We start from the raw sequence: 14,687 nt of genomic DNA on the forward strand, positions 1-14,687 counted from the left end.
AAATCGTCCTAATATGTGCCAATGTTTCCACTCTTCAATTACTTTAATATTGGCTTTGGACAAACGAAATTGGCAACGGTATATAAATGTACAAAATGATTTCTCATGATTGGAAAAAGAAAAGTTCCTTTAGTACAATTGAGAACAATAAGACTTCAAGAAACCAAGACACACACTCTCTCAAAAACATTTCAAGGACATAATTACAAGTAGTTAATTGTTATTTACAAGAGCTGCCTCTTGAAGGCGAGGCTTATTCGCCAATACAATACAATTACAAATTCGGCACAACGTTCGTAGCCAATCAAACAGAATACTCAACTACGCAACATATAAATTCTCCCTGCTGTCTGCAATGCAGTTCTTTTGGAGAAATCAGTTCTCGATCACTCTGGGGGCTGAATGGATTTTTTTAAATTTAGTGCCAGTGCCGGGAACGTTTTACTCGCCAAAGCACATCTTCCTTAGCTTATTAGTCATACAGTTGTAAAGTTGAGTAAAAATAGTTCTTCGAGGGTTACAGAGACCTTAAGATTCTATTACGAGTACGGCTATGTAATGGATAACGAGATTTAGTGTTCGTCTGTGTACCCGTCGCCATTTTAATTACTAAGAGTTCGCTTGAATGCCGCACTAGCCGAAAAAAAAAAAAGCAAGCTTAACTGACGAGATGGCATACGTATCCCCAGGCAACTTAGCCTCGTGCATTACATTGCTTTTAAAGAATAATAAAGAAAGATTTTCCCTACAATGCTTTCTTAGTACTTCGCTAAAAACTGACGGTCAAAACTCTCGTACTTAGATCTAGAGGTCTTCAATAACTCCTTTAAATCATAGTTTATAGAGGGAAATGGCTATGAAGCTCGGCAAACTTCAAAGGAGAAAATAGAAGATCCCTACATTATGTTGGAAGGTACACGACCATGCACAGTCTTGCTTCGCACTCACACACCTTGAATAATTACGTTTACTGTCACGTTTCTATTAGTTAGGTTCTCAGACACATCTCAGAATCTATTGTGTTTTGTGCACAGTCAAGACCAAAAAGAGCGAACAAAAGCATAGAACAAAGATTTTTGCCGGGCTTCATAGCCATATCCCTTTATAACTATAAATCTTTGTTTTTTTTGCGCCATTCTGACAACATATCAACAGTTCACAGCTTAAAAGGGCTAGACCAGGCTACATCAGGTGATTTTGTTGCATCGAATCAATTCTCTTCAAAAATACTAAAAGGGTAAAAAGGACCATCTTGATTTCGGTCAATTCAACAGAATCACATTAACAATTTTTAAGGGCAATAACAGTTTTTACGTGCACTACAGCTCAAAATTAAAGAACAACCAAACTTAGCAAAACCTGGCCCTTTCAAACTGTCATTCATTACTTTCTAAAACATTTTTCAGTTTCTACACTAAAAGTACTTCTTTCTCGTTGGTAGTAAATGCAAAACCCTGTCAAGCACCAGTACAAGTTAGAGCAGGTTCCGATAGATTATTTTTCGAAGGAAACACACGTTTGCTTTGTTTTTCTGTAATTGCTTAAAAAAAGTTCGTGCAACGTGCTCGGCCAATCAGATACAAAATGACTTTTCTGACGTGCATTTTCCCGCTCTTGGCGCGGGTTGCACGCTTCAAGCGATCAAGCCCTAATTGGCTGACTGCGTTATCTCCGTTTGTTGTGGGCAACTTTGGTTTTCGCTTCACGACAGTGATTAGAAAACCACTCTAGAACTGTTAAGACACTAGATTTTCCTGGCCGTTGCTTTGCGGCAACAAAACACTTCTGTGTTTTGTCGCTCTGCTAGGCTGCTTGGGTACATGAGCTTTACGCCTTAATCAAATAGAACGCACGCACGGACAAGCCTCATCGAAAATTTGCAAGATCGACTCGTCCTTTTTGTTCAACAGAACTAAGGGTAAATACTGAGAATTCTGTTTTGTTCTACTTTCTTGTGTTAAGTGCCGCAACGTTTTCAACCCAAGTGAAGTCCGCATTCCTCGCAGTTTAAATCAGCCCCCTTCGTTTCTTGTAGTCTTCAAGGTTTAGCGATCGTCTTGGTGCCCCGTCCCTCTCGGCGTTTGCGGGTCTTGGAGTTGCTACCGCTGGACGAGACTCTGTTGATAGAGGGCTCGATATCAATCGCATAAAATGGAAAACAACGTGAAGAGGGTCTCAATGGGGTGGTGGCTTTTAAGAAGAAAGAAAGAAAGCCTTAAGCCATGCGGCCCATACTGCCGGAGCTTATCCCGGTTTCGGTACAATTAAGCGGCTAGGAATATCTCTACCCCTCCCCCCCTGAATGGGATGCTAGTCCATCGCAGGGTACACCCCCTCCTCAGCATTATGTCGCCGGTACCCATTTATAAACCTGGGAAGAGAAAATCACTTTCAGAGTAAAGTGACTTTCCCAAGAACACAACACAGTGACCCCGGCCAGGTCTTGAACCCGGACCGCTCGATTCGGAGTCCGGTGCACTAACCATTAGACCACCGCGCCTCCCGGTGACTTTTAAGGCAAACGTTTAATACTTGGCTTTTTTACGACTAACGGTTAATTTCTTTCCATAACAAAAGGGCTAAAAATTAATTTTTTGAGTCTTACGACCATTCTAGGATGAGAAAGTGATCTAGCCTTAGAAGTTTTAGGTGTAATGGCCCTTGGCCGAACTTTTTGGCTTAGTCGTTACGGCTAACATATTTTACGGCAAAAATTTTTCAATTTTTACGCCTAACGGCCAAAATTTTGGCCATATTACGGCTAACGGTTAACCCTAATTGAGACCCTCAGAGAAGTTTTCACTGGCGCCAAATCCATGCCAAGTCTCTCCGCTCATTAAAAAAGAGAAAATTAAGTTCAAAGCCAGAGAGGTTTTGTTTTTAAAAACGAGTGATTTACCTGTACCGGGGGCGGGGATGTCGAGGTTGATGGTAATATCGAAGTCGTGAGCGGAAAACAGATCTTCCGACTGGGACGGTTTTCTTTCAGGGGCCTGGGCTCCTGCTACAGCCACGGGTTCTTGTAACATTGTATCTACATCGGACATCTATAGAGAGAAACAACGAGATATAATGAAAATCAAGCTTGGAAAAATAAGTGAGTGAAAATTAATTAAGTGAGGCAAAAAAAAAAAAAAGGTTAACAACTCACAGCGGTTTCTGTTGGTTGACTTGAGGTGGAAGCCTGAAAGAAAAATTTAAATTGACGTTTTTGTATTTCCAGTGGGGCCTTTATTCATTCTAAACCACAACAACAAATACATCCATGTAGAGAGCCCGAAACATGGCACAGAGCAACAGGTAACACACAAACACAAACGAACATCTGGAACCTTCTAGTTACTTAGTGACAGCCTCCACTATTCCTGCCATCTCAAAACCTTTTCTTGTCATTTCGGGTTTGTTTGGGTACTTAAACGGTTTTATACTGTACTGATTAATTTTTTTTGTCCGAAATCAAAATCATCCGAAAGTTTTTGCAAGTAATGTACAAGGAAAATAATACCAAATTGTTCCAAGGGTAAAATTGAGCCACAACATAAACACAAATTGTCTTACACCTTGTCTGTACAGAAACACAAACCCAGACTCACTCCGTCAGTGCTGGTCACTTGGGGGCCTGGAGATAAGGATGCAGCCTCAATATTTTCTTCGTTTTCTACTCTTGCTACAGGACTTGGAACGTTTTTCACCTTAAAAATAAAATGAACATGTATCCAAACTATTAAATTCTGGTTCAAAAGTCAAACACAGGCAGTTTAGACTTCTTGACACCGGTCAGTCTTTGCCGGCTTGTTTTCGGGGCTTCAACCCTACTGTACATTTTTACCGAAGGGGTTATTGAGTCCACTTTATGCTCTGTTTTTCCAGTGTACTTATGACTTACCATAGAAACAAGTTGAGGAAGTGTTTTTCTCCTTGTAAACGGATCTGCTTTTTGCTCCTCGCTCATTTCTTCCTGTATTTTCAGAAAACAAATAAAAATTAATCTGTTGACCAAGAACACAATACAGTGACCCTCGCCAGGCTTGAACTACATGTAGGACTGTTTGGTCCAGAGTCTGGCACGCTAACCATTGTAGGCCAACACGCCTCCCATTTAAGGAGAAATGTCACAGTATTATTAAGAGCCCTGGATTACGAATGACAAACTTGAAAAAACTTGCCAGTTTTTTCAAGATGCATTGTCTGTGACTTAGCTCCTTTAAAACTGAAAAACAGCATTTGCTACCCCGATTGAAAAATTAACACATATATTAATAATAACTAATTTAACACTATAAGTTAAATATCTAAACATAATATAATTTAACTTAAATAATTATATAATTTATATATATCTTACTGCTGCAGCTTTCTCTGCCTCTACAATATTCCTTTTTCTGTTCCGCTCATTGATGTAACTGCAAATAAAAACAAAACGTTTGAAACTTACTACTCAATAGTGTTATTAAATTATAGTGATCATTCTGATCAATATTATCATTTATTATATGGCTACAATAGTACGCGCGCTCTGATTGGCTGCTGAGCGGGCATTATGAAAATTTTTCTCGGCTCGACGGTTTTTTGAGTTGTGAGTAAAAGCTACTAGCAAGGGGGCAAAAACAACATAAAATGCCGACAAAATATAACTATCTTTTCAATAACTGAAAGAAACATATAAGCATACCGATACTTCTTTAGTATGAGTGACGAAGAGAGCCACAGAGAGCTAGAGCGAGTTTTACCTCCAGTGTTTTTTCCCTTGATTATACTCTTTTTTTTAATAGTGCTTAAAGGCCATATAATAAATAACTTATTAACCTCGTCCGTTCGGTCATTACAGGGGAATCTCAGACCTCGACCTTGATGTATTGACCTCGCTGTCGCTCGGTCAATACATCAAGGCCTCGGTCTGAGATTCCCCTGTAATGACCTCACTCTCGGTTAATAAGTAGTATTTCATTTTTCTTTAAATTTTTATTCAAGAAAATTTAGCAGACAGAAAAAATTGCCTAAAATGTATTATAAACAAATTCTCAAAAAATAATTACTACATGTATTTCATCAATAGCCTCCCAGGGCTGCAAATAACAGTCAGTCATCGGACATTGGCTGATCAAAAATTGCTCATGTCCAACAGAATCCCAAGTGTGGTTGGACATGATGTCCCGACAATTTTTTGATCGTTAATCATTTTAAGGCAACAATGAATAAATTTCAACCTTTTGTTTTAGGTGATGTCCGACCAAAATTTTGTTTTGGCCAACCAAGATGGTGTAGCATGTCTTAGTAGGCCATACATGTATGTCCCGTCAAGTGAAAAACAAATATTTGCAGCCCTGGCCTCCAGAAAAAGAATTAACTTGCTGAGCATGAGGCTGCACTGAGCTTGCACTTTACATTCATGTACCTGATAGCACTAAGGTTCTTTGATCGCACTTTGTCAAGATGCTGAGCTTTCTCTTCCAAATCCTCCAACTCATTGCGAAGTTTTTCAGCTTCTTCCAAATTTCCTGTTTGTTCTGCTATTTCCTGTAGTGAGAAATAAAAAAAACTGAGATGATCAATGGATAACAAGTTTACAAAGACTGCTTAATGGTCTACACAGCTAGAGCTTGTTCCAATTTTGATAACAAGAAGCATTGTGTCAGATTGCCCTGACCATTCACTGGTACTCATTTATATTTCTGGGTAATTATAATCATCTTGTTTGTACAAACCTTTGATCGCATTAAATTATTCTTCTTTTGAGCATAATTGAATGGTGTCTTTCTAAACTTCTGCTTCTCTGCTACAATCTGAATGGTGTAAAAAAATAACTGATCATTACTTGAGACAAATGCATCTGAGGCTTTTCTCCAGGTACTCCAGTTTTCCTACCTCCACAAAAACCAAGACTTTTAGTTTCCAATTGGATTGTAGGGTTTGTACTCATTTGAGCTTTCGAAATTTCATAATTTTCCATGACCTTTTCCATGACTTCTCCAAGTTTTCCATGACCTTAATTTGACCACTTTCTTTGAAATGATCCTTAATTTTGGGTATGTTTTTACCATTTTCTTTGCGATTAAACCGAATTTCTTGTGCTTTTTTAAAACATCATTTTCCATGACTTTCCATGACCCACACTTAAATTCCACGACGCTCCAGGTGTGGAAAATGAAGTCCTAAAATTTTATGACCTTCCAGGTTTTCCATGACCCGTACGAACCCTGGATTGGTCATCTGAGGGCCACTGCTTAAAATTATTATGTGCTCTCCTCATTAAAAAAAAAAACAAAAAACAATTTAATTACTCAATTTATTTGTTTATTTGTAAAACTAGACTTTCTAGTTCACGCACCTTGTCGACATCATCCTCATTGTACATGTAATGTCGCGCCTCATTAAACTGATTTGCTTTACCATCCACGTCATCAAGTGTTGGCAGAGGAAGGCCATGAGATTCACACTACACACAGAAGCAAAAATTCACAAATGATCAACAACTAATATCTCCCCGCAATCTCCATACAAAACCAAGCATTCAGGTGTGGAGAATTCCAGTATCAGAGGTTACTTAATTTTCATGACATTTGAAACAAATTCTCCCAACAAGTATGAAGAGAGAGATACAGAAAAAAAGGAGGAGAGTTTAAATATTGACCATAAAGCTAAAAGAAAGTTGAGAATTTTCGTTGACACACTCACTACAAAGCCCTCAACCATCTCATCATGTTAGGCAAGTACTTAATACATGTTAACGCATTTTAATACTATTATGCCCATTTTCAAGACTTCATCTCTCTTGTGCAGGAAAAAACGAACTTAGAAAAATATATCGCAGCCACGTCTAAATAAAGAGAAAGAGTTTAACAACAAATGGCATTCTTTTCTACCAGTTTAGTTTGTGACTGCTTTGTTTTCTCCTTAACTGGGTCTTTTTATTTTTATGTTTTCTTTATTTATTTGCTTAATTTTTTGTTTCCATTTCTTAGAAGTCTTTTTTTCCCTGTGTATTTTAATTTCAATTCAGCTATGTAACTAAAATTCTTAGTAGTTACACTGTATTTGTAAATTTAAAGGATAAAAGTAGATTGTAAAAAATAAGTTACATGTAGTAGAGCACGTAAGTAAATAGAGCAACTAAAATTGTTGTTAAGCAGAGGTAATTGTAATGTAACATGACGTACCATTAGTGTTTGAAGTTATGTAAGTTTTTGTTGTAAGAATGTCTTTGTGTTGCAAAAACAAAAATAAAAATTAAAAAGCAAGTCCTCACATCCATACCTCTTCTTTCCACCTTATAAACTCTGTTTCTGTAAATCTTTGGTTTGATACAAACTCTAGTCTAAACACCCTTTCTTGGTTGCCATGTCTAATAAAGGAATCAGAGACAATGTAAACTGTATGTCATGGTTTAAATATTGGTAAAACTTATCAATTGGTGTGGTTTAAATTAAATTTTGGTTATGGCTTGAACATTGTTGCACACAAAGCCAGAGACAAATTATTTGTATTTTTTTATTCACCCAACAGAGGGCAGTCTATGGTAATTCAACTCAATTCAAAATTTTATGTTACCTTTGTGTAAATTGATACTGATTGTTATACAATGTAAACAACTCCATTTAAATTACTGACAGTAAAATTTGCAACCTGTAAAGTGACTTACTTTAACTTTAATCCTTTATTTGTTTTTGTATTTCCCAAAGAGTACACTTTGGCTGTTTCCACCACATCTCTTATCTCAGCAACCTAGAAAATAGCAAGATTAAAATACAATAAGACGAAAAAGTGTTCAGCAGTTAAAGTGCATATGAAGCGAAATATTTTAATGCATATTTTTAAAGTTTAACATCTTATAAGAAATCCCTGAAAGTTTGAAAAGAAAAGAAAATAAATTGACGATTTTACAACCCAAAAAAGTTGCAGCATTTGGCTCTAAAATTGGCCGGAAAATCGCGCGGCCAAAATACCACGTGATCTCAGCTCGTGACGTCACGTTGGTTGATTGTTGATTTCACTCCAAAGCATCAGATATGGCGGACAGGGCAAAAACTACGCGAAGAGGGGGAGAGGTGGCCCGAACAACGAGAGTTGTTGAAACGCAAGTTTTACTCCGGGTGTTACAATGCACCAGTGGAGTAATTACAAAATGCAGGGCCATTTTTGAAGCGATATAATTCGGTGGCTCGGCGGCTCGACGGCTCGGTAGTCGCGTTAAGTGTTTAAAGAACGAGTAAGGTATATAATTCGGCGACTCGGTAGTCGCGTTAAGTGTTTAAAGAACAAGTCAGGTATATGATTCGGTGGCTCGGTAGTCGCGTTAAGTGTATAAAGAGCGAGTAAGGTATATAATTCGGTGGCTCGGCGGCTCGGTAGTCGTGTTAAGTGTTTAAAGAACGAGTAAGGTATATAATTCGAAGGCTCGGCGGCTCGACGGCTCGGTAGTCGCGTTAAGTGTTTAAAGAACGAGTAAGGTATATAATTTGGCGGCTCGGTAGTCGCGTTAAGTGTTTAAAGAACGAGTAAGGTATATAATTCAGTGGCTCGGCGGCCCGACGGCTCGGTAGTCGCGTTAAGTGTTTAAAGAACGAGTAAGGTATATAATTCGGCGGCTCGACGGCTCGGTAGTCGTGTTAAGTGTTTTAATCCGTTCTATTTCATCGTCCTCTTCGTCTTGATTGTCACCTTCGTCTTCTCCCGCGAGTGGTTCGTCGTCGCATAGTTCGTAGAGTTATAGTTACTTACTATGGTCTTCGTAAGTGGCAAACCGGCTACAAACTATATTGTACTCTTCTTCATCTGTTTCTTCTTTACTCTCTTCGCAGAGTCGTAAGTCACGCTAAATTCCAAATCATTACAGCTGTCACTCGACATATTTCCTTACTCAGCGCTTACTGTAAACAAAACCTTCGCAACCAAGCTACCACCAAGGTGACTTCACAACCAGGATTTCGCAATATAAACTCAACCCAGTCTCCGGACACTTTTTTGACAGAAAAACAGTATTTTATAGCCACAAAATTCGCTCGAATCTTTGTTCAGTAGAATTTTTATTTTTACAGTGTTTTTATATACATATTGAAGAACTAAAAACGACAGAAAAAAATTTTGCTTCATATGCACTTTAATATATGTAGGTAGCGGTGTCTAATAAATGAAAATGCTACTGACACTGATTTACAATGTAGCCTAATAGAGGGTCAAGGTAACGTGACACCAGTCAGTTCTGAGATGATAAAACTGAAGTGCAAGGGGCATTGCTGTATACTTCTACAATAAATAATTTAATATTGTTATAATTATTGGTTCACTTCAAAGAGTAGTTTTCACACAAAAAAAGAAGGCTTCGTTGCAAAAAGGGCAGAAGTGATTTTAGACTAAAAAGAACATTGACAAAACGACTCCAAATTTTGCATGTGGGTTTGTTGACGTATATGAAACTTTGTACTGTATTTATTTTCCCTGGTTTTTGCTTTGTTTTGTAGAGATAACATACAGTGTATGCAAAAAGCTCTGTTTTTCAAGTTAGTGTTTTTAAAAGTTTTTTTGTTCCATTGTAACAAAGAAACTTCTAAAGATGTTGACTGGAAAAACCTAGTTTTTTGCATTATGTTATTTCTCAGAAATGGAGCAAAAGCCGGCAAAAACAAATTCATTACTAATGTTTCACTTACGTAAACAAACCCGCATGGAAATTTTGGAGTTGTTTTGGCAATGTTCATTTCAAGCCAAAATTTTTTCTGCCCTTTTTGCACCAAGCCCTTCAATTGTTGAGTGTTGTAAACCAAATACCAAAGTAAACATTCTGGCCAATCACAAAAGACATGGACAATCCAGTGAACCAATCAAAACTTGACATGCACAAATGGTTTCTGTTTTACCTCTAATTGGATGAGAAAATAGGGCCAGATTTTTAAACCAATTTTAAAGCAAATTTTGTTCTGCACTCAAGTCAAAACCACTTTAAAAGATCTGAAGTTGTTAGTAGAAGTAGCATATGAACATACATTTACTGGTGTAAACTTTACCCTATAAACAGGCCGTGCATCATGGCTTCCAATACCAACACGAACATAACATCCAACTATTATCTTGCCAAAGAATGGCATGTGTACCCATCTGCAAAACAGCAAGTAGCAACACCAGTGAGTGCGTGAGTCAGCAAGAAAGCAAGTATGCGTGGTTTTGGACTGGCACTGCATGTAGGAATGTGCGTGCAATGTCAAACTAAGTCTTTTCAATGCAGGTGTTCTCCCCCTGCCAAAACTTTACCATTTAGCATTACCAGACACTCCAAAATAGCTTCCCAACAAAAACGGCCTTCAACAATTCCTTACTTACTGCTCTAGATCTGAAGTTATGTGTAAGAACTGAAGAACCCCCCTTAGTTAATAACAGTATTTCCACATGGTAGCTCTTCATGTGTTATCTACTATCAAAATAGTAATTAAAATAGTTAATAATACCCTGCTTATTAAAATAGTTATAACAATCTACTGCATGCATAAAACTATACATGAAAAATCCTACTAACATTTAGCACTATTTTCGATGTAATACTAGAACACGAATTCATGCATAGATACAATGTACAAGTACCTTTCAAGTTTGTGCCGTGATATTCTTATTCTTTCAAGATCATCAACTGTTGACACCCTTTGTGGCTCACCCTCACCTTGCCTGGAAATTTAAAAAAAAATAATGTGTAGGTTTGGATTATAATATATCACTTGCACCTTCCAGTAAACCAACTGCATATAACAGAATAACCTAAAAAATAGGATGAACAAAGCCTGCTGGCCTTACATGTATTAGTACTAATTTTTGCTGGCACTTAATTTTGCAAAAAAAAAGGATGGCATATTCCGCAGGTCTTCATTCTTGCAATTTGGGTGCAAAATTATTTTCTTAGGAAATTTATTTTTGCGTATTAATTTTAATGAAAAAAAAACACGTTTTTTTATTTCGACAATTTTATTATTATTTTACACTTCTTATTGATGAAAATCATCAACTCATAACAAAACCAAACTATAGAACCTCATTGTGTACCTATAGGCATAGTCAGTCCACCGCCTCTGAAGCAACTCAGTTTGTAAAATTTGACTGTTAAACTGTTGTTTATCATTCTGTAGGCATGCCGTAGAGCTTTTACAAATTATACACAACACATAGACATGTGTTTCTTCCTTAGGCGGGTATTAATTTTCGCAACATTTAAGTTCATAAGAATTTTTATTTTGTGACGCTTTAAGTTCGCAATTTTTTTTAAATTGCAAAAATTGCGAAATTAAGGCGACACAAAAATTAGTACCAATAAGGTACAAGTCATAAGTCAATTCATTTGTCTGCAGATGTAGTAAAAAAAAATAATTAAAAGAAAACTTACTCTTCGTCAGAGTCTCGGAATGATCCCTCTCCTGAACTTGATTTGCTTTCATCTTGCTCCTCGTCATTCTCGTCGTCTGAATATACATCGCTAGCTTTCAACTGTGGCTCTTTCTGCTCCGCCAATGATTCTGCAACTTTTCTTTCCTTCTTCTCCGATCTCTTTGCTTTTAAATCATCGAGCGCCTTGGCTTTCTTTTCCTCAACATGTCTTTTTCGCTCCTTTTTCCTCAGAGCTATACCCTCTTTCTCAAGATTTGCCTTTTCCTTTTCACGTTTCTTTTTCTTTTCTTTTCTCTTAGCTAGCCGCAGTTGCCTTTCAATTTCAAACCTAGTCTTGAGAGCCTCTCTTTTTTCCACACGGTTGAAGATTTCCTGTTCTCTCTCTTTTTCCGTCATTTTTTCAAGTCTTTCCCTGTCTGCTTCATCCCCCATCAAGTTATCATCCCAGCCGTCATGATACTGTTCGTCTTCTTCATCTTCTGATGATGACGATGACGATGATGACTCTGATTGACACAAGAAAGAACAGTTAACATTACCTTATTCTTACTTATTTTCGCGAGTACTAATTTTCACGATTTCAAAATAATCACGAAATTAAGTACGCGCGAAAAAGACATTGCGCGAAATTTAAACATGCGAAAATTAATACCATATTATATATCAAAACAGTAAAAGTTTTACCGTAAAGTTCCGTGTATAAGCCGCACCCGTAGATAAGCCGCACCCCCGATTTGGAAGCTCAAATTTTGGAAAAAAATATACGGTCCATAAAGTTTGAAGTTTAAGTGAAGTTCTATTGGTAAACAAACAAGGGCAAACAAGCACGGTTTCGAAACACTGACACGGCAGTTGTTGCAATGTTTAATATAAATTAAGTCTAACGAAAGCGAAATTTCACTTGTCATACCTCCCTTTTAGTTTGAGTTCACAATATCTTAAACTTGGATGCTCTCTTGATATCAATTTTTTCGAGATTATCACTTCTAAACACTTTTGTAATTCGTTCAAATCGTACGCGAATGATGAATGCTTAGTAGCCAAGCTTTGAATTGTAGAGAGGAGTCTGGGCAATAAAATCAAACATGGCGGCACTTTCTTCGGAAGAAACCACGTTTTTATTTCAAGATTCTTGGAAACTGCTACCCGCAACAGGATCAAAACTTCATGCAGAATAAGAGTTTGTTAATCCAGCAGATGCATTTGTTGTGAAGGTCAATAAAAAAAGCGAAGCGGTCGGCCATTTGCCTTGTGAGTACTTGCGTTTATCTTGGTGCTTTCTCGCACGCTGCGGAAAGACATGATTCGAAGTGACCGGCAGGCTTCACTGCAAACAGTTTTGCAGAGGAACTAAAAGGCAGTGAACAACAAAGTTTTCAGGTTGTTATATGTTTATTCAATGACGTCTTGAGAAGTTTTTTTATGAATATTAATTAGGCCCTTGAGAACTCCAACCAGAGATGTTTCCGTAGATAAGCCGCACCCCCGATTTTTGACTTGAATTTAGAGGAAAAAGGTGCGGCTTATACACGGAACTTTACGGTAAATGTTTGGAACTGTAACCATCTACCTTTAAAAATATCTTTCCGTCTTGGTTTTGACTAGCACCCTTCCTCTGATTACTGTTTCGAGCTTGTAAATTGGTTCAAAACCTCTTAAGTACAGTCACTAAAGTTTTCATTTACAGGCTCCTTGTAGTTACATTGAGCCAGACCTTTGTGTATTTCCAGTGGTTCCTTAGTCTTTGATGACTGATCCATAAAACACTTACACAATCACTAAATTTAATACACTTTTTCTGTAATTTTTCTTGCAATCGCAAAAATTAATACTCGCGAAATTCGCCTCTCAAATTTTCGCGAAGTTAAGTACGCGCAAAAATTAGTAAGAATAAGGTAACAAAGTCCATTCTTCCAACAAAATTCCAAGAAAATACCTGTGACCTCTCACACAAAAACGTACACTAACAGCTTTCTGTTAAATGGGTAAAATACATGGCTACCGAATGGGTAAGGAAAGGCTCATAAAGCCGAATGAAATGGGTGAAACTGAAGGGCTGAACAGCTTACAATTTATTCTGAATGTATGATCATGAGCGACTGAATGGCTGAAAGGATAATTTTCAAATAAATTAAGAAAAAGAAGCTTGATCATAAATACGTCTCTCACCACCAGATGATGTTTCACCACTTTCCTCTGATGAAGAACCAGATGATGAAGCCTTCTTAGCCCCTCTTTTCTTTTCTTTAGCTTTGGCAGCTTTACCTTTACTATTTTCAGAATCCATTGTCCACTGCAACAAGAAAACAATCACTTAACTCCAGCATAATTATATGCATACAATATCCCTGCTTACGCTGTACACATACCTTTGCACCATCCCTCTGCCAAAACACCTCCCCATACCTGCCAACTCCCAGAGTACAAAAAACTGGAAATGTCTAGAAATCTTTGCATTGTGAGAATGTCATTTTCAACAATGTCTGAATACCTGTACTCTCTGAACATCGGACCAGAGATTTGATGAAAAACTTGGAGACTCCCGGGAAAACCAAGAGAGTTTGCAGGTATGCCTCCCCCCTCCCCAACAACTAAGCATAAAAAGTCACTGTCGTTCTTGTGCTTTCTGATATACATGTATGGAATGGCCAGAGTAAAATGCTGACATTCAATTTTACAAAGAGCTACATGTACTCGTGTACATGTGTCTACATTTACAACAGATTTACTTGAGAGAACTTAACTTCATAAATGGCATCTCAATAATTGTACTATAAACATGCTCTATAGCTATTGCTATCAAATAAATCCAGAATCGTGCTTGTGAAGCTTCTCAAGTATTGCTTTGCAAATTATTTTGTTTGGCGTCAGATCACTACTCAGGTATATACAGTGTATAGTAATTGAGGGTTTTAAATTGGAAACTCAAAGAAATGATTGAATGAATCTTGTCAGTTCTTACCTCATCATCACTTCCCTCTGACGAATCCAAGTCGCTGTCTGAATCTCCTGATCGCTGCGGCTTGGAATTATCTTGCGCCTGTCTCGAGCGCTTGGCGAGTGACTTGAGTTCCTGTAAACAACAACATTCAAAGTCAAGTATCACTTTAAATCTCAAAAACTCTTGTGATCTAAAGCATTCTGGGTCACCTCCTCTAAGTCTTGTTCACTCTCGTCATCGTCGCTACTCGATTCGACTGCTACCCGCTTCCTTTTACGTTTGGAATCACCGCTTTCCTTCGTTTTTCCCATCTTGGCGCTTCGAGAACATGGACGGGAAGACCAGGTTACTAAGCTAACACGCGCCTAAATGCATTATGGGA

General features: G+C 37.7%; 1 protein-coding gene across 1 annotated transcript; it reads right to left on the reverse strand.

Annotated features, from left to right (window-relative positions):
- Positions 1-1,959: 1,959 nt before the first annotated feature.
- LOC144634449 (RNA polymerase-associated protein RTF1 homolog) lies at positions 1,960-14,642 on the reverse strand. Its single transcript, XM_078493400.1, has 17 exons — positions 14,515-14,642; positions 14,327-14,437; positions 13,534-13,657; positions 11,363-11,870; positions 10,573-10,653; positions 10,002-10,092; positions 7,640-7,722; positions 7,255-7,342; positions 6,329-6,436; positions 5,706-5,783; positions 5,396-5,517; positions 4,346-4,403; positions 3,887-3,958; positions 3,594-3,692; positions 3,152-3,184; positions 2,900-3,047; positions 1,960-2,117 (listed from the first exon to the last, which is right to left on the reverse strand). Exons 1-17 carry the CDS (start codon positions 14,614-14,616, stop codon positions 2,008-2,010), a joined length of 2,016 nt encoding a protein of 671 aa, XP_078349526.1. The 5' UTR covers positions 14,617-14,642; the 3' UTR covers positions 1,960-2,007.
- Positions 14,643-14,687: the final 45 nt, after the last annotated feature.

The sequence above is a fragment of the Oculina patagonica genome, chromosome 13 (genome assembly GCF_052425735.1).
Source record: "Oculina patagonica isolate OP01 chromosome 13, crgOcupat, whole genome shotgun sequence".
NCBI lineage: Eukaryota > Metazoa > Cnidaria > Anthozoa > Scleractinia > Oculinidae > Oculina > Oculina patagonica.